Source organism: Maniola hyperantus, chromosome 10 (assembly GCF_902806685.2).
Source record: "Maniola hyperantus chromosome 10, iAphHyp1.2, whole genome shotgun sequence".
Taxonomy (NCBI): Eukaryota; Metazoa; Arthropoda; class Insecta; order Lepidoptera; family Nymphalidae; genus Maniola; species Maniola hyperantus.
This window is the reverse complement of record NC_048545.1, coordinates 2,567,346-2,591,164: the sequence shown is the minus strand read 5'-3', so window position 1 is coordinate 2,591,164 and position 23,819 is coordinate 2,567,346. Positions and strand designations below refer to the sequence as shown.

At 35.7% G+C, this 23,819-nt stretch overlaps 1 protein-coding gene and 1 long non-coding RNA gene across 3 annotated transcripts; both read right to left on the bottom strand.

Moving 5' to 3' along the window:
* Nucleotides 1-5,445: 5,445 nt before the first annotated feature.
* LOC138402891 (uncharacterized) lies at nucleotides 5,446-8,407 on the bottom strand. Of its 2 annotated transcripts, XR_011237225.1 has the most exons (4): nucleotides 8,163-8,407; nucleotides 7,782-8,026; nucleotides 7,142-7,386; nucleotides 5,451-6,626 (listed from the first exon to the last, which is right to left on the bottom strand). It is a non-coding gene; the product is annotated as an uncharacterized lncRNA (long non-coding RNA). The 2 variants fall into 2 exon arrangements; XR_011237224.1 differs by having other exon boundaries at nucleotides 5,446-6,626; nucleotides 7,142-8,026.
* Nucleotides 8,408-15,999: 7,592 nt separating this feature from the next.
* On the bottom strand, nucleotides 16,000-23,149 carry LOC138402915 (uncharacterized). The gene is made up of 4 exons (XM_069501450.1): nucleotides 23,086-23,149; nucleotides 21,817-22,077; nucleotides 17,023-17,787; nucleotides 16,000-16,565 (listed from the first exon to the last, which is right to left on the bottom strand). Exons 1-4 carry the CDS (start codon nucleotides 23,147-23,149, stop codon nucleotides 16,309-16,311), a joined length of 1,347 nt encoding a protein of 448 aa, XP_069357551.1. The 3' UTR covers nucleotides 16,000-16,308.
* Between the last annotated feature and the right edge of the window lie 670 nt (nucleotides 23,150-23,819).

Sequence of the window (23,819 nt, the reverse complement as noted above, 5' to 3'; positions counted from 1 at the left end):
GAGATTGAATATCGGTCGGAATGACCCGTCGGGTTTTGGAACCAGAAACAGAGTGGAAAGGAAGCTTGGTGTGTGTGGCGCAAGCTTTAGTACCCGTTGTTTTTTCATTTTGTGTACCACAGCAGACATTTCCTCTGAGACAGGAGTGTGAAATGCCTTTCTGGTTATATTGGGAAACACAAGAGGTGGTTTTTGAAAGAATGGTATTCGATACCCTTGAATTAACTTTTGTATAATTACTTGTGCACCCATTTTCTTCCATTGCGAAAGATAGTGCACTAGACGACCCGCTCGGAACGAGGTCGAGTCAATTTCTCCAATGTCCTCTGGAAGATTTGGACGCAGTCGATCGTCCCTTGTGACTTCCTCTTTCGGGCCGCGAGCCCCGGTTGTGAAAGGACTGTTTATCTTTAGAGTTATTACGATCGAATTCCTTTTTAGAGGATTGACCTTTGTAGAGATAATTGGTGCGCTGGTATCCACCCCGCGAGGGTGGATTATATTGGTCATGCTGGCAAGTATGCGAGCATTGTACATGCCGAGTAGTTCCACGCGATGGAACGGCAATATTTTTAACGCCTTGCCCCCGCGAGGGGCGGCCGTTTAGTTGATTAGCATTTGACTGGGCAAATGTGTCCTTTTTTGGCCAAAAGGCTTTCTTAACTCCACCGGCCTTTTCCAAGGCTGAAGTAAATTGCTCTGAATTAAATAGATGGGTAGCTGATGGTGGTATTTTATTTAATGAAGTCTTCACCAAAGGGTCACGAGCCTGGCTCGTGATAGTTTCACGGCGCATCTCAATGCTTTCTGCTCGGTGGCCGCACACTAATTGTAAAAGATCCGAAGAAATCTTATGAAACTCACCTTTTTGAAATATCTCTTCAACTTTTTCGGTAAATTGATCAGAATTTATATTAGTATTTTGTTTGGTCCAAGAAAGCAAGCTTCTTATAGCTTCTTGCAAGGCTACTTTTTGTTTTAAGATGCAGTATGTGATAGCTGCATAAGCTTTATCTGCATTTGCCAGATGACGCAAGGTATCATACGTTTTTACCTCTTCGTTTGTTTCTAGGTTGATAAAACCTGGAGTATGATTATAGTTCTTTTGTGTTTCGGCGTATCTAACTTCAGACCAAGACGCGTCGCCTAAACGCTGAACGTCAAGTAACATTTTCAGAAATTTTTCGGATGTCTTCGGAACAGATGGTTCCTTGAGTTTAGTTTCTATATCAAAAGTAAAGTTTGAACACGAATTTTGACATTCCATTTCACCCTGTTGATCGTCAGGTGTGATATGTTCATAAAGTTCACCGTTAACTGGAGAAAAAATTTCATCATGATTAGCTGTTGAAAAAATGTGATTGCGTAGCTCACCGATCTCCTTAAATAGCTTGTTCATGTTATCTGTAATTCGTGATTTTCGCTCGTGCTTGTTTCGTTTACGCTGCCTGCGTGTTCGTTTTTGGCTCGAGGAAGAGCTAGAGCTACTACTGGACGAGCTGGAACTGCTAGAGCGGCTTCGTGTCCGTTTGCGAGCCTGCCCACTCGGACCAGCCACAGCTTCCTTTAACATTATCCATTACTGAAATTAACACTATGTTAACAACAGCTAAAAATAAAATCTAAATACCATAATCTTTATTATTAGTAGTCAAAAACTAACTAGCAGCAACTGCAACTGCCGATCAGAGCTACAGGAATTCACATTGTCAAATATTTGATATTTACATTTAAAATTAAGTTGATGTACGATATACAACACACCCACATAAGGGCAAAATTTAAAAGTGAAACGAAAGAAATACCGTTGTATGTTTGCGAACAACTGGGTTCTTAACACTTCCTAAAACTCTAAGCCTTATTGACTTATCTGTATCTGTGATTTATCTCTGATAAATGTAATATTTCAACAAAAATACGAATTACAACCATAATGTCGGTATGTAACAAAAATAAAATAAGAGGGTACTTGTAGAACAGTACACGGCACATGGACGTAATCAGCGTTTCAAACGTTACATCGTGACAAGTACGTACAAGTAGCGATTACAAGCAGTAAGTCACTACCTACTGGCTAAATTTTTTATAAATATTAAGTAGTGATCCGAACGGATAACCCGTTAAAAATAATGATCACGTACTAATTATATAAATGATAAGTACTTACTGCGAATTATTCACACAAATACACTTTATTACCACACTTTATAAAATAATTTTGCAACGTTGCGTATTGCTGTTGCAAGCTGTTGTTTCGACGGAAAACAAGACGCCAATGAAGCAATGGCCGCGCTGAGCTATTTACGAAAACTTCGAGCGCGACACCGCCAGGTGGCGCCACAGAACCAGACGTGACGTCAATAAAAGTACGAAAACTGGCATGAAATCGACGGAAACGGAAATGCTACTCTCAATATAAAGCTTCCAGTTACGGTCAAGTTATTTAATTTCAGCAAACCCACTGAGATTTAAATTTCAGGGTCCTTGAGTGTCGAATAGAAATTTAATTAATAATTAAATTTTCTTTAAATTTTCACAGTTTATTTATTTATTATTTTATAATATGGGTACTGGGTAGTGATATTATTGTTAGCAGTTACTGTTACACTTTTTGCACCAATTTCAACTTCGACCTGTTATAAAAAAAGAGCCGTAAAGATACAGTCATAGAATTGATTTTTCTTTAAAATAACTTGGAAAAAGAACAAAACACAGCCCGCTTAGTACGAGTTTTTACATCTAACCAACGTTACTAGAATTCGAGATTCGAAACACAATAACGTCAAAGTAAAATGGACCTAAAGAACCTTGAATTGAAGTCAAAAATTCAATGCCACTGATTTTAATTTCGCAACGTTTCCGCTTTGAGCGATGGCTGTAGACAAACTTGAGCTTCAAAACAAGGCAATAAAGATCCAGTTTACTATAACGCGGAAGCCGGAAGTGTTTCGACACTGGAATACTATCAACGTTGGTGAGACATAAAATCTAGTACTAAGCGTACAGAAATAATTACAACTTGATAAACGTCCCATCATTCAACCTGAATAAGTTCGGCGGTGGATGTGTATGCGACAATGTGGGTAGGTACACAACATTAAGTGCATTATCTAAATGAAGGTAGACGGGACATTTAGTATGGAGCGAGCAAATCCAACGAGATGCCGATCCTCTGCGTATTGCCATGTGTCTACAGAATGTGTAGCCGTGATAGCGGTAGGCGGTCTTCCCAGTTGCGTAAGTTATAAGGCTTCCTGAAGAGTAACAAATGAGAACTGTTGAACGTATGGCTTTTCTGACTGAACACGAAACAAAAGAGAAGAACCAACGACCTATATATAGGCCACGCACTAGATGAATCATTCCGAACAAAAATCCTGTAGGGCGATTGTCTAAAACCTGCATCAATCATTATTACAATCTCAATTGTTCTGATTGGCTGAACTTGTGCGATTCTTGTTGCAACAATGCATTGTAGCCAATAGTGAGCGAGCGTTAACCAATCAGAGATGATTGCGATAGTGACATTGTAGCTGTCATTCTCCCGCAATCGCGCAGCAGTAGGGCGATTGTCTAAAACCTGCATCAATCATTATTACAATCTCAATTGTTCTGATTGGCTGAATTTGTGCGATTCTTGTTGCAACAATGCATTATGGCCAATAGTGAGCGAGCATTAACCAATCAGAGATGATTGCGATCGTGACATTGTAGCTGTCAAACAACCGCGATAGGGCCACTGTTCTATGAAAGTGTCTAAATTAGTATGACATTTGGCCATCAAGTTTTTTTTTGTTAGAAAACCAACAGATTCATTAAACTCTATAATCTTAAATTAAGTAACTTAGAGCTTATATTGGATTTCCATAAACAAAACGAGTTACAGTCCGCAGTTTTTGTTCGGTATGACGTCTCGTGCGTAGTAAATAGATGTCGTTGGCTTGGGCGGACAGTTTTGGCTGCAGCGTGCAAAGGCTGCGGCATGGCAGGACATTTATGTCATAAGCTCCCATACAAAACAAAAAGGAATGTATTTTCACGGACTCGGATCGGATGAGTGCGTAACCGCCGTTAAGGTCCTCAGATATAACCAGCACTAATTATCTTGATTAAAGGAAAAGGATCTACATAGTAAGATTAGGATTAAAAAAGATTACAGAAAACTGTTGATTTTGAGCCTCGCAACGCGAAAAGTGACTGAAAGCAGATTATTTTTTATGCGTTGGTAAACACATAATCATGGAGAAAATAAAAGTAATTAAAGGTTAATTTAAATTTATTGTTTTATTTCTTTTTTAAATAACATGCTAAGTCCACACACATACAGCCGTGCAAAGCGAAGACCTACCTACCTACTATTAAGCCTTACTGATCTATGAAGGAGAGACAAATTATTTCTTATTTATTTATTTGTTAGTTTACAAAAAACATTTACAAGCTTTATTACGATTATGGTACAAACATAAACTCGGTTGAGATTTCCTGTACACCATCGTAGTGTCGTCAACATAAGGCACACAAATATAAAGTTACAATTCTAAAGTAATTAATCACAAACACACAGTTTAAGGATGATTTATGCCAACAAGTGGCGAGCTTCACCGTGTGGCGTCCGAGCACGGACACGACACGGTGAAGCATAAACTGCTTCATATAAAATGTTCGTGATGTTTTGAATCCGTGCCTTGTCCACTCCTCGTACGTGGCACGTCCCGCGTCACTGCCACGTGTTGGCATAAATCACCTCTAAGTTAAACTAATTACCTACATTTACATTTACCTAACACTAAATATAATTTAAAAATAATTTGGTTAATTTTATCTAACTTTGCAAACAGTGGACATTCTGGTGCTCCAAGTTTTATTGATAAACACTACATTACAGTACGCGGTAGAAAGTAATGTACATCGGCCTTTAGAATGACATTTCGGCTTTGTAGAGCGTTGTCTCTGTCACTCATACCTATAATATGACGTTTTGTCGGTCTCAACGACGCTCTACAAATCTGCTATCTCCTTCTAAAGATCGATGTACATTACTTTCTGCCGCGTACTGTACTTGACAGATACTTGACACTGCACAGTTGTATGAGGATACTCCCTAATTATGAATATTTATTATAACAGAACTTAATATATTCTCCAGTTTTAAGCCTAAAGAGTTTCGGCGGTGGGTGAGTGTGGCACGTTTTTGGTCCCTTTATGACTCTGCCCTCGCTGTCGAGGTGCACGTAAACATTGCACTTGTTGTGTACAGTGCAAGCCCATCTTGAGGCGCATCCCTTGCGGACAGAACCTGTCCTGGTAAACGTAAAGCCTTCGAGAAGAAAAGTTGTTTTACCGTTTTGTAACTGTATGATTTCTCCTGGTGAACAATGAAATTCATAGGTTAGTAAGGTTCCAAGTATCTATTCTTGAATTATTATCATCCAAGTTCCAACTATCATTAGAAAATTTGGCGATTGATTTGGTGAACAGAACTGTTCCTGCAGAACGTAAAGACTTCGAGAAGAAAAGCTGTTTTACCATTTTGAAATTTTCACTGATTCTAAGACTGATATTTATAAACTGTACTTTGACTTGGCTTAGGCTGAAGTCACTGTTAAAACGAGGTAGATTTATGCTAGTAATATAACGCTGTCTCGTTTTAACAGTGTTTTAAGTCTGAGCAAAGTCAAAGTGCCCTCTATAGATTTCAGAGTTTGAGACCCGTGCCCAGCTGTAGTGGGCCATAAAAAGGAGTAGGACGATATAAGAAATGAAACAAGATATGATGTACAAGAACATTAGAAAATTATTTATTTAGTATCCAGACATTAAATGAAGAGTAAGTAATACAATAATAACCATACAAAACACAAATTATTTATGCTAAACGGTTTAACGAAATAAAGTGTTTTAATGTAATTTAACATCTCTAGTTAGTAAAATTAATTTATAATGTTCTTTCATTTTTATTTAAATATGTTGTAGTTAAAAAGGACGTTCCTTTTTTACATGCAAATCCTTTACTTTTTTTATCATCACGTTTGCACTGTACTTTAGATCAATATATCAACAAACACACATATATCAACAAGCAACAAATAGAATCAACTTGGCCACGACCGATGTTTGAAGTCACTGAACACAAGCGCGCAAACAACGATTCCTTTTCTTGGTTTTTTTTTTAGATTGACATATCGTGCACTGTTCCAAAAACTCCAATACAACTGAAGTGGGTATAAAATATTTGTGTTTCAAATTAGACAACATTTTATCTCTTCCTCCGTGTCCAGTTGACTGATGGGTTTCCCGAAGTATGTGTATTACGTGTATAAGTATTCTTCCAAAGGCACTATTTTCACAACAGGATCATTAGAGTCAGACTTTCTCTTCATATACAAAGATTTTTTAGTACCTACTTCCGTCACTACACATTTTTTTCCACAATAATATTGTTTATTTTCCCGTTTAAGTTTAAGTGCTGGTGCTGATTTAAACTGTTCAACAGTTGTGATAGCTTCTTCTATCCTTTTGCGAGTCCACAACGGTTTTTGTTTATGATGCCGCTCGTTGAGCAACTTCCTGATAGATTCATTAAACCGTTTTTTCGCCCACAAATTCGTTTAGAGTTTGATTTTGTCCTGTATCAAAATCCATTTAAAAAATAATACCTACTATAAGAATTAATTCACGTATAAATTAGATCAAATTATAATAGTAATGAAATCAGATTCATACAATATTATAGAAATAAAGAAAACGTGGAAAATTCAAAATTAATAATATAAGAAATACGCACGGTCTTCGTACTACCTACAGTGTGCGTTGGAGCTGGCCGCCACGGACGCCCGTAGGGAAGCCGTAAGGTAGAGGAGAGTGTGAACAAGCGAGACATATATATAGTCCTGTGTAAGTCATGGCTCGTTTATTTAATCTTCCCACTATTAGAGATTTGATCAAAACAGTGACTTCTTCAGGAAAATGGCAAAATCAAATTATCATTTTAACATCTCTCGGGATTTAATCATAATATCACTATAGGATTTGATCAAATCCTCTAAATTTTAACATTTTCATGCGATATAATATACTAAAGTTATATTGCATTTTACCTCAAGTTGCATTTTATAAGTTAACTTCTAATAGATGTACTTACGGATTATAGCTTTGTATATGCTCCAGTTTTAAGCTTAAAGAGTTTCGGCGGTGGGTGAGTGTGGCACATCTGTGGTCCTAATATGACTCTGCATTCATTGTCGAGGTGTAAGTAAACTTTGCACTTATTGTGTAGAGTGCAAGCCCATCTTGAAGCGCATCCCTTGCGAATAGAACTTTGTCTGGTAAACGTAAAGCCTTCCAGAAGAAAAACCGTTTTACCATTTTGAAACTCTACCATTTCTCCTGGTGAATAATGAAATAGTATTGTACAATTTAGTACCTGAGTTTCTATGCTTGCAATTAAGATTATTAAAAATAGAGATAGTTAACTTAATTAACAGGAATGAAATAAATAAATCAATATAATTATTATTTTTAAAGAATGGACGTTTTAAAAGTTGGAATTTTTTATTTATTTTTAAAACTTATTATTCTAAACATGAGACGTTTTCGAATTTTATGCTCAGCGTAATTCTCTTCAATCTTCTTTTCATTATTTCACAATATTGCCACGAATGAGTTGTCGGCTAATTACAAGCACAATACTCATTGGTTATTTATCTACGTTTATTATTATTAGAATAACGAACCCTTGCAACTCAAATTGCATTTTATAAGTTAACTTCCAATAGATGTACGGATTATAGCTTTGTATATGCTCCAGTTTTAAGCTTAAAGAGTTTCGGCGGTGGGTGAGTGTGGCACATCTGTGGTCCCAATATGACTCTGCACTCAAGGTCAAGGTGTACATAAACATTGCATTTGTTGTTTACAGTGCAAATCCATCGAGTGGCTGAGCCTTTGCGAATACTCATATGCCTACAGAACGTATAGCCTTGGAAAAGAAATACTGTTTTCCCGTTTGCAAACTCTATAATTTCCCCTGGTGAATAATGAAATTAATAAGTTATTAAGGTTCCGAATATCTATTATTGAATTATTATCATTTATCATCTATCATAAACTTTATGGCGACTCATAGGAATAGAGATTAAGTAAACTGCAATAGATGTACTTACGGATTATAGCTTTGTATATGCTCCAGTTTTAAGCTTAAAGAGTTTCGGCGGTGGGTGAGTGTGGCACATCTGTGGTCCCAATATGAGTCTGCACTCAAGGTCAAGGTGTACGTAAACATTGCATTTGTTGTTTACAGTGCAAATCCATCGAGTGGCTGAGCCTTTGCGAATACTCATATGCCTACAGAACGTATAGCCTTGGAAAAGAAATACTGTTTTCCCGTTTGCAAACTCTATAATTTCCCCTGGTGAATAATGAAATTAATAAGTTATTAAGGTTCCGAATATCTATTATTGAATTATTATCATTTATCATCTATCATAAACTTTATGGCGACTCATAGGAATAGAGATTAAGTAAACTGCAATAGATGTACTTACGGATTATAGCTTTGTATATGCTCCAGTTTTAAGCTTAAAGAGTTTCGGCGGTGGGTGAGTGTGGCACATCTGTGGTCCCAATATGAGTCTGCACTCAAGGTCAAGGTGTACGTAAACATTGCATTTGTTGTTTACAGTGCAAATCCATCGAGTGGCTGAGCCTTTGCGAATACTCATATGCCTACAGAACGTATAGCCTTGGAAAAGAAATACTGTTTTCCCGTTTGCAAACTCTATAATTTCCCCTGGTGAACAATGAAATTAATAAGTTATTAAGGTTTCGAGTACCTATCTATTATTGAATTATTATCATCCATCATAAATTTTTTGGCGACTTATAGAAATAGAGATTAAGTAAACTGCTATAAAACAAATAAATCAATTTAGTTATTAAGTAAATTAAAAGCCCAACTTGAGAGCCTAACAGGAGCGGACTGAAAACCGAAAGGTCACCGGTTCAAACCCCACCCGTTGCACTATTGTCGTACCTACGTAAAAAAAAGGATGTATTAAACATTTTTTTTAAAAATTTAGTAGTAGATAGTAGTAATGTATGTATAGTTGCATAGCGACTACCCGTCTTATAGTTCTATAAGTTCTTAAGTATCACTGGTAGTGATAAGGTTGACCTTTGTTTTTAAGCATATCCTGTATTTTTTATTCTTTGTCATAGTATTAAGCAATAAAGATGTTTTAAATTAAATTAAATTAAAGTAACATGTTTTAAACATGAGAACACATCATACTAAACATCAAGCAACTGAAGCCAAGCCAACGGCCATCTTGTTTTAATTTCGCATCTGCGGCCGATGAGTGTGAGTTGTGCTTGTGACTTCTGACACATCGGGGGCCCTCATGATAATATGACGTGACACTCATTGATTAAGTAATTATGTTTATTAGTTACTAGCTGATGCCCGCGACTTCGTCCGCGTGGAATTAGATTTTTGAAAATCCCGTGGGAACTCTTTGATTTTCCGGGATAAAAAGTAGCCTATGTCACTCTCCAGGTCTTTATCTATACCCGTACAAAAAATCACTTCAATCCGTTGCACCGTTGCGATGTGATTGAAGGACAAACCAACAAACCAACAAACCAATAAACCAACAAACCAACAAATAAACACACTTTCGCATTTATAATAAGGGTACTGATTATTAGACTACCGAACCCTTGAAATTTCGTTTACACTTTATAAATTAACGTTTAAGAGTCAAACCCAAAAATATCACGTCGAGAAATAGTTAGGAAATGGTTTTGTAACGAAACGTCATTAAATGGTAAATGTAAGGCTGAATACTCAACAGTCAAACTTTTTTAAATCATCATTAGTTAAGTACGTAATTTTATTTATAAAATAAATAAGACAGAACTTAATCCAATGGCTTTATTCAGTTAGGAAATCGTAATAAAACATGAACAAAAACAGAAAATCTTAAAAATGCACATTCAGAAACTTATGCGAGTGTTCTAGAAAACAAAAAAATAACTTCTAAATTTGTTGCACAGCAAATTCTTTTGGCATAATGCTGTTATTGCAATCCGATACCCTCTTCTTTGTTTTAATTTTTTTCTTTCTATTTCTGTGTTTTTTTTTTCAACTTTTTCAAGCTTCTTTTTTTATTTTCTGTTGCAATATTCTGTTATAAAACCTATTCATTTTTAAATGTAAAGCAATGTGAAACGATTATTATACTCACTTTTAAGTCATATGTGTCAGTAAATAGAAAATTTTTTCGACCATCTGGTGTCGCAGCACAAGAACAATTTGTCAAGAAAACAAAACGGCAGCAATCTAAAAGTTTGTCTATGACTTTCTATAGTGTTGCCAAGACATTACAAAATCTACTAATATTGTAATATAGTTGCTACTACGAAAAACTCGCGTCAGTAATTAGTGTCAGTAAATGGTGTAAATTATTAGAACAATAGTTCTTATTCATTTTTGCATCGAAATCGTATTTGAAATTGAGAATGATATCTATTAAAACATTGCATAAACACTACTTATTTACATGATTTCTAAAGTCACGAAAAATAAATACAAAAATAATAAAAAATGCTCTAAATAAATTGTACATAGAGAGGACTTAACTAAAATGTATGAAATTCGGTAAAGTAGTAAAAATCATGTATTATAAGAATCAAGATTTTTTCTAATTTTATTATGAATCAACGATACTGATGAGTTTATTTACTGAGTCCATACTAGGGTAGTTTATGAATTTCAATGAAACTGTAAAAGTTAATTATTTGTTCTCTTAGATAATAAACAATGTTTACATACAGTGCACTAGCTCTCATTGGACGCCCAGATATCCCTCATCATTAAGTGCAGGGCACTTGGCGCCACCAGAGGGTTTTAGTTCCATTAGACATCACGAAAACACATTAAGTACAAGTTTCTTGAATATCACTCTTAAAAGATTTACAGATTATACCTTCATATATACTCCAGTTTTAAGCTTAAAGAGTGTTGGCGGTGGGTGAGTATGGCACATTTGTGGTCCCAATATGACTCTGTGCTCATTGTCCAGATGTACGTAAACTTTGCACTTTCTGTGTAGAGTGCAAACCCATCGTGAGGCGCATCCCTTGCGAATAGAACTGTTCCTGTAGAACGTAAAGCCTTCGAGAAGAAACGCTGTTTTACCATTTTGAAACTCTATGATTTCTCCTGGTGAATAATGAAATTATGGTTGAATTATCATCACACCTATTATAAATTTTTATCTCTCATAAACTCCCATCTAAATATTATATGGCGATTCATAGAAATGGTAATTAAGTGAATTGAAATTAAATATCAATATTTATTATTTATCATTTATTATTAAAGAAAATTATCATACATTTGTTAATGGTAAGTTGCTTTATAAACCTTCAGAATAAAAAACAAAAGGCACTTTGACATTAAAGAAAATAACTGCATTAGCGATTAATCAAGTTCCTATAAGTAGTTGGAGCGGATCATGCTTTTTATATTATCACCGTTCTTAGTTTCTTTTTTGTAAAAGTGTCTATACTTTCCAGATTTGGTCTTAAAAAATATCGGCGGTGGATGAGTGTGGTTCGTCGGTAGCTGCAGTATATTTCCATCACAGGTCAGATATACATAGGCATGACACATCTTGTTTAGAGTGCAAACCCATCGAGTGGCTCCTTTTTCCCTCGAGCTTCCTTCCCGTTCACTGCAGAACGTATAACCTTCGAACAGGTACAGCATTTTACCGTTTTCCAGCTCTATCTTTAACCCTGTGGAGTAATTATGTAAATTGTAAATAATTTATCAAATAATGACTATTCGGTTTCGATTTTTAAAATAGGAATGCAGTCATAATTGGTATTGATTCTGATCGCAACTAAATTTTAGAGTATTCGCATCTTTTTCTCACCAATGTAATAAGAAAAGGACAGACAAATTTAATTTAATTTAAAACTGTTAATCCTCGTTAGATGTGAGTCTTGAGCATAATGTTGTTTATAGAGTAGCACTAAAACTTAGCGTTTTTAATCTAAAATTAATTTTTCGTCTGTTTTTAGCTATATTAAATAGAAAAAGATATGCAGATACTCTAAATTTAGTTTTTAGATTATGATAAACCAGCGCTTGGCGGCAATTAGACCTGGTGGCAAGTGATGATGTAGATGCCTAAGATGAAGCGCGCTTGTCTAGAAGATGCCTATTCACTCTTGACTTGATGGTACCCATATTATAATTGAAGGGGAAAACTGATGATGGAAGGACGTTCCAATGAATTATGATGAAAATAATAGCAATGCATAATGAAAAGGCAAATCGCTTTGTACGTGTCCGTGGAATTTCGACTACACCTTGCAGTACGATAGTAGGAAGGTGTAGGAGGAATCAAATCGTAAAGTTCTTGGGCACTTGAGTAAATATATCCGGTAGAATACCGATAGACAGGCAACTTTACGCCGATGTTCCAAACTTTGAAGTTTAGAATGAACAAGTGATTCGTCACCAATGAGTCTTCTAGTGCGACGGTCCACTGAATCCAATGCATCAAGCTGATACTTGGGAGAGCCAACCCATAAATGACTACAGTACTCCATGCACGATCGAACTTGTGCTTGGTACAGGGTAAGGAGCTATTCCGGCTTGAAGTACCGTTTGACATTATTGGAGGCGCAATTTATGGGGAGCAAATAAAAATCTCGGTAAATAGTAACATTTTTTAATAAAATTTATAATAGTATTATATGAAATAGTTGGGGGCATCCATAAATTACGTGAGGTGTTTTTTTGAATTTCCTGTCCCTCCCTCCCCCCCTGGTGACATGTCGTGAGATTTTATTCAACCCCCTCCCCCATCCCCCAATCTCACGTGAGATTTTTCAAAATGTGGGTTTCTTACTTGAATGAAATTATTTTCTTTCGAACGAATTAGTGAATGATCTTAATCGTAGTACGATTACGCTTAAGATTAAATCTTAAGCATGTACAATCTGGATTAAATGGATCAAAATAGTATAATTTTTTTTTGTTTCAATCAGAAAAAAAATTGCGTGATATTTGCCGAGACCCCCTCTCTCCAACGTCAGATTAGATGAGATTTGACTCGACCCCCTCCCCCCCTTAAACATATCACGTAATTTATGGACGCCCCCTTATTGGAATAATTGTGTCCTCCTTCATGTGTGGGTTTCTAGTGCTTGTCGCTAAATTTTAAGTTCTATTCGTAGATTTTTTAAATTTCTGGTTATGGAATTCTCCAAAACAATTCCTTTTCTGTCAAACACAATCTCATGTTACTTGAAATGTAACACACATAATGCTGGTTTGGTGGTCATGACAAAATCGACATCGCCCTTTGGAAAAGTAGTCCGGCCAATGATTTTTCCCGTCTAATCGGATCTTTTTTGGCGGTACAGGAATGCATGTAAGACTTTTATGGAATGTAGATATTTCCACAGCTTCTACATTGTCTGTAAAATAAACTACATGTTCTACAGCTCTGTGACGAAAATAACTTGGGAGTCAGTTCGCGCACGCGTCGCGGTTGAGACTGACTGACTCCTTGAAAAAGGACCCCGGATAGGTTCGAAATTAGTCGGGCTAACATCGACTAAACACGGTGAGTATAGCCGTCTGTGAGATATATAAAATATGGAAATCACTCACGATAGTTTAAACGTTAAAAAAGCTATCTATATTCTCTGCACTATCTAAAAAAGAGCTGAGTAATTATAGTCAGTTTATAGCTCTTCGATTACTTTCGATTTTTTTTGCGAAAGATTGTATTAAAAACATTTTTGGACTAGCTAGCATCGAATGATTATTTGATAAGCACACTCACACACATACATACACACACACACACAGTTAATAATTCTAATTCTAATCTATCTAAATATCTAATTCAAATAATAGTTAATTGTTATTTGGTTTAGTCTCTAGCTATATAAAATTATGTTTCAGCCCAAGACTGACCAGACAAGATGGCAAGGGTCACCAAAAGTATTAAGGACAAATTGATATATTGTCAACAACAATATACCATTTCACAAAAAGTATACCAACTATTGTTACACTTTTTTGGCATTTTAAAAATTTTAATTTTTTAGTACGTAGTTTGGTTGGCGTGAAAATAGATCTACGTATCCATCGATATAAATGACAAGATTTGGTCAAGCGAACATAATTTTTCACGGTTATGGAACCAAATAAATCAGCGCCACCTCTTAGATACTAATGAACGACCCGTTTAAAATCCAGACGCCACTGAGGTTGCATTAGTGCTAAAGCACCACTGAGTCGGTGCCATTTTGTTTGTTCAATAGCCCTGTCCACACGAAGTAATATATGTATAAGTCAATGTATGTATCAAAATTGTTTTATGCGGGTAAACCACTCCTTTACCAGTTGAGCCTCAATAGCTCAACTGGTAAAGGAGTGGACTGAAACCGAAAGGTCGACGCAACGGTTCAAACCCCACCCGTTGCACTATTGTCGTACCTACTCCTAGCACAAGCCTGACGCTTAGTTGGACAGGAAATGGGAATATTAGTCATTTAACATGGCTAATATTCTTTGTAAAAAAAAAACACCGAAGCTTCCACTACTTAAACATCTAAACTCTCAAATCAATAAATTGCAGCGTCATGATATATTTTGTGCAGCATAACCTAGAAATAGGTATCAGTATATAATTATAAAGACTTGCATACATAAGATCATTAGCATCTATGACTAGACATTCTACCAAGATTCGCTTGAGATCGTCCATCCCGTAAACTTAGTACCTAATTTTAATCTGTCCAACTTAGGTTAGCCTGCCATTTCAGCTGGTATACTGGAACGCTACGAAAGTATGGCACCCAATTTTTTTATATTTATTGTACCCGTCTCACTCTGAGAAGAGACCTGCGCTCTGTAGTGAATCACCTAAGCCTATGGGTTGATGAACTTCTAAACTTGACGTCAATGCTTGACGTATGTTCTAAGTTCTAACCAATGTTGGTGGTGGGTGAATATGTTCATTTGAGGGCCAGTGGGTGATCGTGCTATCGATTTCACGTTACGAAAGTATGGCAAGCAAATTTTTTATATTTATTGTTCCCGTCCCGTATTTATTGTCCCCTCTCACTCTGAGAGGAGACCCGTGCTCTGTATTGAGCCGGCTATGGCCTATGGGGTGATCATGATGATGAAGTTCTAAACTTGACGTCAATACTTTCCTGTTATACTGTTCAGAGTTGTAATTAATGTTCGTAGTGGATTAATATGTTCAAATGACGGCCAGTGGGTGATTGTACTATACTTTTCATCCAGGTACAAATTCAACTAGCACCTTGGAACGTTACGAAAGTATGGCAAGCAACTTTTTTTTTTAAATTGTTCCTAAGTCCTAATCTTGACGTACTGTCCAGTTAATGTTCTAACCAATGTTGGCGGTAGATGATTGTGTTCAAATGACGGCCAGCGGGTGGTTGTGCTATACTTTTCACCCAGGTGCAAATTCAGCTAGCATCTTGGAACGTTACGAAAGTATGGCAGGCAACATTTTTTTTTAATTGTTCCTAAGTCCTAATCTTGACGTACTTTCCTGTTAATGTTCTAACCAATGTTGGCGGTGGATGATTATGTTCAAATGACGGCCAGTGGGTGATTGTGCTATACTTTTCATCCAGGTGCAAGTATAGTGAGCATGTTTTCTGAGTGCATCTCCATCTAACCGCGGCACCTTTTCGGATAAGTTTCTGCTTATAGAATGTATGCCCGTGTAGTACGTACAGCTGTTTTCCATTCGCGAAGTTACATAAACCTGGAGAGTGGAGGCCAAATTTATAAAAAAACAATTGACAATTTTATTTAAATAAACGATTTCGTACTTTATTTGTTAGGCCGTTCAAAACTAACTTTCATTACGTTTTAACTACCTTTAAATACCATGCTGGGTAATTAGACAGTAAAACGAAATATAGAAGCAAATTGAGTTTTATTTGAGACTAGAAATTAAAGAAAAAAATATATAAGTAAAATAAACTTATATACATGTCTCATTAACATCGAAATGACGTCATTTTGACGTATATTTAAGTAAAAATATACCATCAGCTCGAAAACATCACTTACCATCAGGTGAGATTGCAGTCAAGGGCTAACTTGTATCTGAATAAAAAAAAACTTCAGTCTAGTGCGCGCATTATCAATTTGCGGGACTTATTAAGTGTTTACGTGTGTATAACTTCGCAGTTACTGTGCATAACTTAAAGGGCTACAAATGTACACTGATCTGGCTAAAGTCTTATATATTTTCCACCAACCGTCCGCATCAATTTCCTGGGTGGATGGTTATGAGTAAGTCCTCCAACGTACACCACACGTAGCTCACGATCCACGTGCAGATAAATGTTACAATTAGCCCTGTTACAACAATACCGCCTTAAGATCCCATTTTTCATCAAATTCTTATGGTAATACGTATATCTATTCAGTAGCAACAACGGTTTCCCATTAACCATTTCTATGAGTTCGCCTGTCTGCCATAATAAATCTGCAAAGTCGTAATTGATATATCGTTACTATTGATGTTCTCACATGCCTAAATTCTTAACATATTCACCTAAGCTCACCTGTCTGCCGTAATGCTGCTGTAAAGTCATATGTCATATCGTTACTAATGGTGATCTCACATGGCAGTAAGTTTACCTACTGAGTATATATCGCACATCTTCTAAAATAACTGTAATTTTACGATGAAAACAGGTTATGAGTAACAGGTTAGGGCGTTTATTTTAACTCAATTAATGTTACTGTTACCACTAGCACATAAATTTATTGAGTGCCAAAAGTCTATAATTACTGAAAAAGCTCTAAGTTACCCCAAATAGAACACTTTTTAGATTAAGTATGGATACAATTTACGTAAAAAACATCGCGATCTTACAAAGAACCCTCGGTGCGCGAGTCTAACTCGCACTTGGCGTTTTTTTTATGATGGCCATGTTTACCTCTTTTATCTTCTGCAACAAAACCTTTTTCTCTCTTTTTAAATACCGTTCTAGTGACGCGATCAGTCACATCTAACGTGGCCATAAAAAACTTCTTACAGACCCGTATTTCTTTGTTGATGACAATGAAATAAAATGCATTATTATGACTTCGGCGTTTTTCTTTTCCATAAAAACGAAATGGCACAATAGCTTTGGTACAGCTGTTTATAAAATTCCTTTGCATGGTAATATCACCTAATTCCCAAAATTTAGAAAAAATCTCTTTTCTGCTGTCGTTATCTATTTTAATAGAACATTGCAACTTGCATTTATCGCCGCAAGGTGGTTTTAGAGCACGCGCGGGAATAATTTTATTTGATCGCGAAACATAAGACTGGCCAGTGTTGCGCAATTTCTTTGTTTTGTTACACAGCCACTCATCAACCCTCACTAGACGTCTTCGACCTTTACTACTATTGTTACTATTGTCTTCTTTTTCAATTATTTCATCTATTTTCTCTTGTTTAACTATTTTATCTTGGTTCTTCTGTATACTTTGTAATCCTGCAGAGTTTTTAGAAGAGCTGCTAGAAGAGCTAGACGATCTACTGGAAAAACTAGATTTGTAATTAGGATATTTCCAAGAATCATCGTCATCTTCCGAAAAAGATTCATAAACAACTGTGTCTGTAAATTCATTATTATCAAATGGATTGTAACTGCGATGGGCAATGGGCTCGGTGATTTTCCAACATTCAAAAGTTGAATTTTCAACTGGTTTTTCTGAAATAAAGCAGTTATATAAACTACTTAATAAACAACAACTTAACTAAAAGCAGTTCAAAGAACGACTTATAACAAAATTACCGGTAAAATTAGCCGAAGATTCATGAATACAGTCATATTTTTTTAATGTATTCAATATTTTGAATATTGAATTTGATATATTCAGTATTTTTGGGATTAAAAGTAGTTTATGGCCATCTTTAAGATGCAAGCTATCTCTATATTTTTTGTCAAATTTGGTTAAATGGATTTGCATTTAAAAATCCCATGGGAACTTTACGGGATAAAAGTAGTACAGAGATAGTTTGTATTTTGCAGAAGGACTTATGCAAAATACAAACTATCTCTGTACTAAATTTCAATTTAATCGATTAAACGGATAAACCTTGAAAAGGTAACAAACAGATAGAAACACTATTACGTTTAAGTAACCAATCATCATTTATGTTATGTTAACTCATGTTCCTAACTTCCTATTAAATCGAATCATATAATCTCGATAGAACCCGAAAACCTACAGCAACTAATTGCCCAAGCGATAGTAGCTATAGATGGCAGATATTATATTATGATCCATATAAAAATTACGATGCTTTCAAAGAAATTATTATAGTTGTGAACTTGTTATTAACTCAAAAACTGCATACGAAGTTATTTGAACGATGATGATGATGAATAGACGATGATCGCAGACTGTACATTTTTGATTAGCTTCCAGTTTCAACTCAATACAGTTTGTAACGCAGTCAATTGCGCTTAAATGTCGGCATGACAAGGGCTCTAAAATACATAATTATACTGACTGTCCACCATAACTTGACCCCTGACGTTTTGTTGGCACCGTCGATGTATGGTGGTTGGCACCGTCGATGTATGGTGGTTGGCACCATTGCAAACCACACAATAATAAACCCTAAGTTTAAGGCAATAAAGCTAACAAAGCAATGGTGCCAACATGATAGCAGGGGTCAAGTTATAGTGAACAGACAATACCTTGTTGTGGTCATTTGGTCACGTGACCCGAGAAATATAGGTACCTACGCCGACGCGCTCATTGACGGCACTTAAATTATATCAGAGAGAGATAAGATAGAAGGAGTAACACGATAGAATGAGAGACCTTTATTAAATTTTAGACTGCAGCGCTGTACGAGTTGAATTGCACGTTATTGCGTCGTAATAAGAGTCACTATATATTTAAACGTCTTTGCGGAGTGATCCTTCTTTATTGTTTTATTATGTATTCTGTAGTATGGTTAAAAATTAAACATCAAAATAGTGTAAAATAGTTTATTAAATGCGTTCGAATGCTAGAATTATACAAAAGCAGCATCAGAGTACAATTGACATCAAAAGATTCGCATAGTACATTTACTTATTATATTATGGTTAAGTATAAAAATAGAAGATAGTCCTTTAAATGCAGAAATTCATGTCAAATAACCATTACAAATAAAACGAGATCTAACCATTGAGATACGGGATTATCACAATAAGCACACAGTCTTAAAACATTCTAATATTATACCATTGTATCACAATACCTAATACTGGACACGTCACAAATGCAAAATATCACACAAACTTTATGATATACATGTTTCAGCTAAAAGTAGGAATGCAGCTACAAACTCGTTTTCGCCCAAGAACACAATAGATAATAATAATTATTAGAGTTGAGGTGAATCTCTAAATGACCAAACATCGTGATTTAACAACTGAATACAAAGAGAGAGAGAGAGATTAGTTCCAGTATCACATTTCTCAACTTGAAAACAGACAGGGGGAGATCTATTCATACCGTACTTTAACTTTGCTAAGAGTTAAGATTCTGTTAGAACGAGACAGATTTGTGCCAGCGATATAAAGCTAAGCCTCCTTGATTTATACCAGCGATATAAAGCTAATCTTCCTTTAACAATATCTCAAGTCTGAGCAAAGTCATGAGACAGAACTATGCCAGCGATATAACGCTGTATTCTTTTAACAGTATCTTAAGTCTGAGCAAAATCAAAGTGCGCTCTATAGGTCTCAGCCTAAGGCTTAGAATACATCAAAAATAAAAATAATTATTCTTAGTAGAATTTGTAGGCAGACATAAATCTATCGCAATCTAAGAATTTGTAAAGCTTCTTCGGACCAGTTAAAAAGTAAATCAATAATAATTAATTTATTAATCAACCAATGTACGTAGCTAATTCATACTTTTAGCCGTCACATAATATACAAAATTAATAATACTTCATACGATCTAAAATTAAAGTGAACTGAAACCGTTACAAAACTTAATCTAATAAAGACAAGACATGAGAAGGCACTTTATCCAAACATCATTTCAATGAACGTTGGATGTAGATAATTTGTAATTTTTAATGCGAATATCGTAACCGTAACCTATGGTAATACATCACTACATCTAACATCAAAATTACTAATAAAATAAAATAGGTGTAAAATGTGAATCACATAAAAATAACTTTAAAGTTCCAATATAATTTGGACAGTCTTATAATACAAAAATGCACGAAAAAGCTGCCGAAATGTAACGTATTTTTCAGTGGTGAAGAAAATGTTGACAAAGTGTTCACGCGATGTTCACAGATGTGCCAAAATGACATAAGCCAATGGCGTCATCGCACTTTTTTGACATCTTTGGGCATACTGATAACGTCATTCGCATTTACATTTTTATTCGCATTTATATTGTTACATACTAAGAAATAGGAGGCTTGCGGTGAATTTCATAATTTTATGATAAGCAAAAGATGATTTAGGATGGCTGAAATAATTTATGGCGTGAAGCGACGCAAGACCAGCCTGTCCTTGTGTGTCTGGAATCGGAGGTCAAGACTTTTTTTCAGTTACTGAGCCATCGAAGTAGTATGAAGTGATAGTAACTAAATTATTATTAGCCACCCTACACTAAATCATTTATTCATTCATAATTTCATTTACTGATTTTCACAGGGTTCAGTATTTTAATAGCTCTTCTCGCTCTACCCTCACGCCGCGACAGCCTGCGAAAGCCGCTGAAAAAGTGTCGCAACTTTCTCCATCCGATGTTATAATATGTGACATCAACATTTTTTATTTACTTATATTTTATACACTCTTGACTTGAAAGTACCCATACATAAAGTCTTCCCTTCTACTTTTCACATGGTTACATCAACACGAGAAACGAATTTGACATCCATTTATTCCAGATCTATATTTTACGGATTGTCATGGCGTAAGTGAAGAGCGGGTATACATAATATCTGGAACTATTACAATGATATGCGAGATTTACTTAAATCTAAGGTAACGCCAACAGCCAAGTGAATGATAGCAATGTGGTTACACACTCACTAAATAAGGCAATGTGCTAATTCGGGATTACTTACTTCCTAACCCGAACTAAGTTAACGTACCTATTCGGAGTAAGCCGCACCGACCAGCCTGGTGGTTCGCAACTCGGTAATCATATTATATAATAATCATATTCTAGTCTAGTAGCAGTCTATTTTTCCTCATATTTTCCTAATACTAAGGTTGCCTGGTAGAGATCGCTAATAAACGATAAGGCCGCCCTTTGTATCCAACTTTTGTCTGTGTGTTTCTGTTCTTGTATTGGTTTTTCTTTCTTGTGGTGGTACAAATAAAGTCTATGATAAAAATAATAAATAATAATCATCACTAAATGAAACCATCAAACACATTAGACATTGGTTGGTACTACAGTGTTGCTTCACCGAGCAAATAGTACCGATAAAAGTAATACTTAGTAACAAACCTTCTATGGATTTAAAAATAAATGTCAAATAAACTTGATGGCTTTCATTCAGTGAAGACCACTGAATTAGCGAATCACCCAGCAAGCCGTGAGGCCATTTTTTTTGAGGTTTAAGACCGAACCAAGGTGATATTAAATTTAATCAAAGTTGCTGAAAACACTATGAGCTACCAGGTAATCATGAAGTGGTGTCAGTGTGGGAGGTTGTGAAGGTCGAACGGGAGTGAAAGAGTGACCGTTCTCCTTATTACCAGTCCCGTTCCATATGGGATGGATTGGTTTTATTTGGTTTCGCGGTTCTTTCTTTGTGCTAGGCGGGTGACTGTGGGACACGTTAGCCTTGAGTACTTCTAACTTATCCGTGATTATCAGATGGGCCTTGCATTTCCATTTGGAACCGTAGGCTGTGCAACTCCACCTGTAGGCGTTGCTACGCGCTTTCAGATGCTTGTAAAACGTGAAGTTGTTCAAACGAAGATTGATCCTCCCGTTGGGGCGAAGGTAGAATTCAACTGTTAAGAAGATACCGATAGTTAATACATTATACGTACCAATTCACGCGCGTGTCTGTTGGTTGTGTGGTCGTGTCTATATATGCGTGTGAGTGCGCGCGCTCGCGTCTGACCACTACGACACACACTGACGCACAGTGCATGTACACGCGTAACCACAAGCAAAGTTCACGCGCGTGAGTGATTACAAGAACTGTACTGATTATTTATTTATTAATAAATTAGATGAGATAAAAAAGAAATACCAGAAACTGTGAAGTAGTAAGAAGTCTTCTGATATGTCTTTATTAACTATCCTAATATTATTCAGAAGACTTAATTATTATAGGGCAAATGTTAATTTAACGAAATAAATGTACACATGATTCTTTATTAATTTTATGTTTGTAATTTTCCTAGTAGTACTTGTTTGTATTTATCAAAATTTGTACACTTAAATATATAAAGTCCGTATATAAATTGGTTATTAAATAAGCAGATTTTCTACGTAGACAATATGGATTTATTTATTCATAAAAATTTCATGTTTTTACTAAGCAAGTAAGCAGTTAATTATTTCCATTTAGACAAACTATTATTTTTAGTGGCTCGTGTTGCTATCTGCAACAAATAAGAAAAAACCTCATTTTAAATTAATTTTAAAAGACAACTTCAGAACCGAATATGATTTTATAAAAATCTTGATTTGAACTGTTGCTGAGAATTCACGCCACACACGTGACGTGTCTCTAATTTTTTATTTTTTTGACATTTCTAACTTTTCGGAGCTATATGCGTTTCAAACAAATGTCACTGCTTTGCCTGCATGCCTGAGAATTCTTCATGATGTTCTCGAAGGCGTGTGTGAAGTCTCCCAGTTTGCACTGGGCGACAGTGGCAGACTATGGGCCTAAGCCTTTCTCATTCTGAGAGGAGATCTTTACTCAATAGTGGGCTAGCGATGGATTGATTAAAATTATGATGATTATTGATACTCACGTCAACTTCTCCCCATTCTCATAGGATTACACAGCCAGCGCGCAGGCTGCAGTTTCGGCGGATGCGTGTGGTTAGTCTGAGCTCTAACCACCATATCATTCGTGACATGAAGGAAGCCTTTACAAGACCTGGACCCCATGCGTGTGCAGCTCCATCGAAAACCATCCCGTAGAACTTTGTGCTGATAGTACGTATACCCATTGAGCATGAGAACATCTTTTCCATTCCGACCTTTGACTCGGAGTACTAAAAATTTGTGTTATCAATATTAAAAACAAACGAAAACAAATTGCTTCATTTACCGTCGACGACCAAAATGAAATGGCTGAATGAGAAAGCAGAAGACAGAAAAGATTTCATATCCCGCAGAGGATAGGTGCAGGCTAATTATAGTGATAATGGAACATATTTGATACAAATTATTTCTACGTCATACATAAATTATATCAATTAAGTATAAATAAAGCTGTTTGTTTTTGTGCCAGAATGAATTGGGAAAAAGGTTTTGATTCAGGTAATGATTGCTCTACCTTTTAAATGGGTCACAAAAATGATTGTACTTACTTCAGTAAAAATTGATCATCTTTTTGAAGTCTACAGACTTGGTATAATAATAAATATTAAACCATGACATTGGTCTGCAATATATATATTACAAGAAAAAATGAGTATTTCTGTTTCTATATACCTATATGTATACAATGTTATTTTAATATTCATACAACTTTATTTATCAACAAAAATTATAAACAATAAAATATTAA

Coding starts and splice junctions, on each gene's coding strand:
- LOC138402915 (XM_069501450.1), bottom strand. CDS start 23,149: ATGGTGGTTAGAGCTCAGACTAACCACACGCATCCGCCGAAACTGCAG. Junction 22,078..23,085: donor GCAGCCTGCGCGCTGGCTGT/GTAATCCTATGA, acceptor TCTTCTTAACAG/TTGAATTCTACCTTCGCCCC. Junction 16,566..17,022: donor TGTTGCAGAAGATAAAAGAG/GTAAACATGGCC, acceptor ACGACTTTGCAG/ATTTATTATGGCAGACAGGC.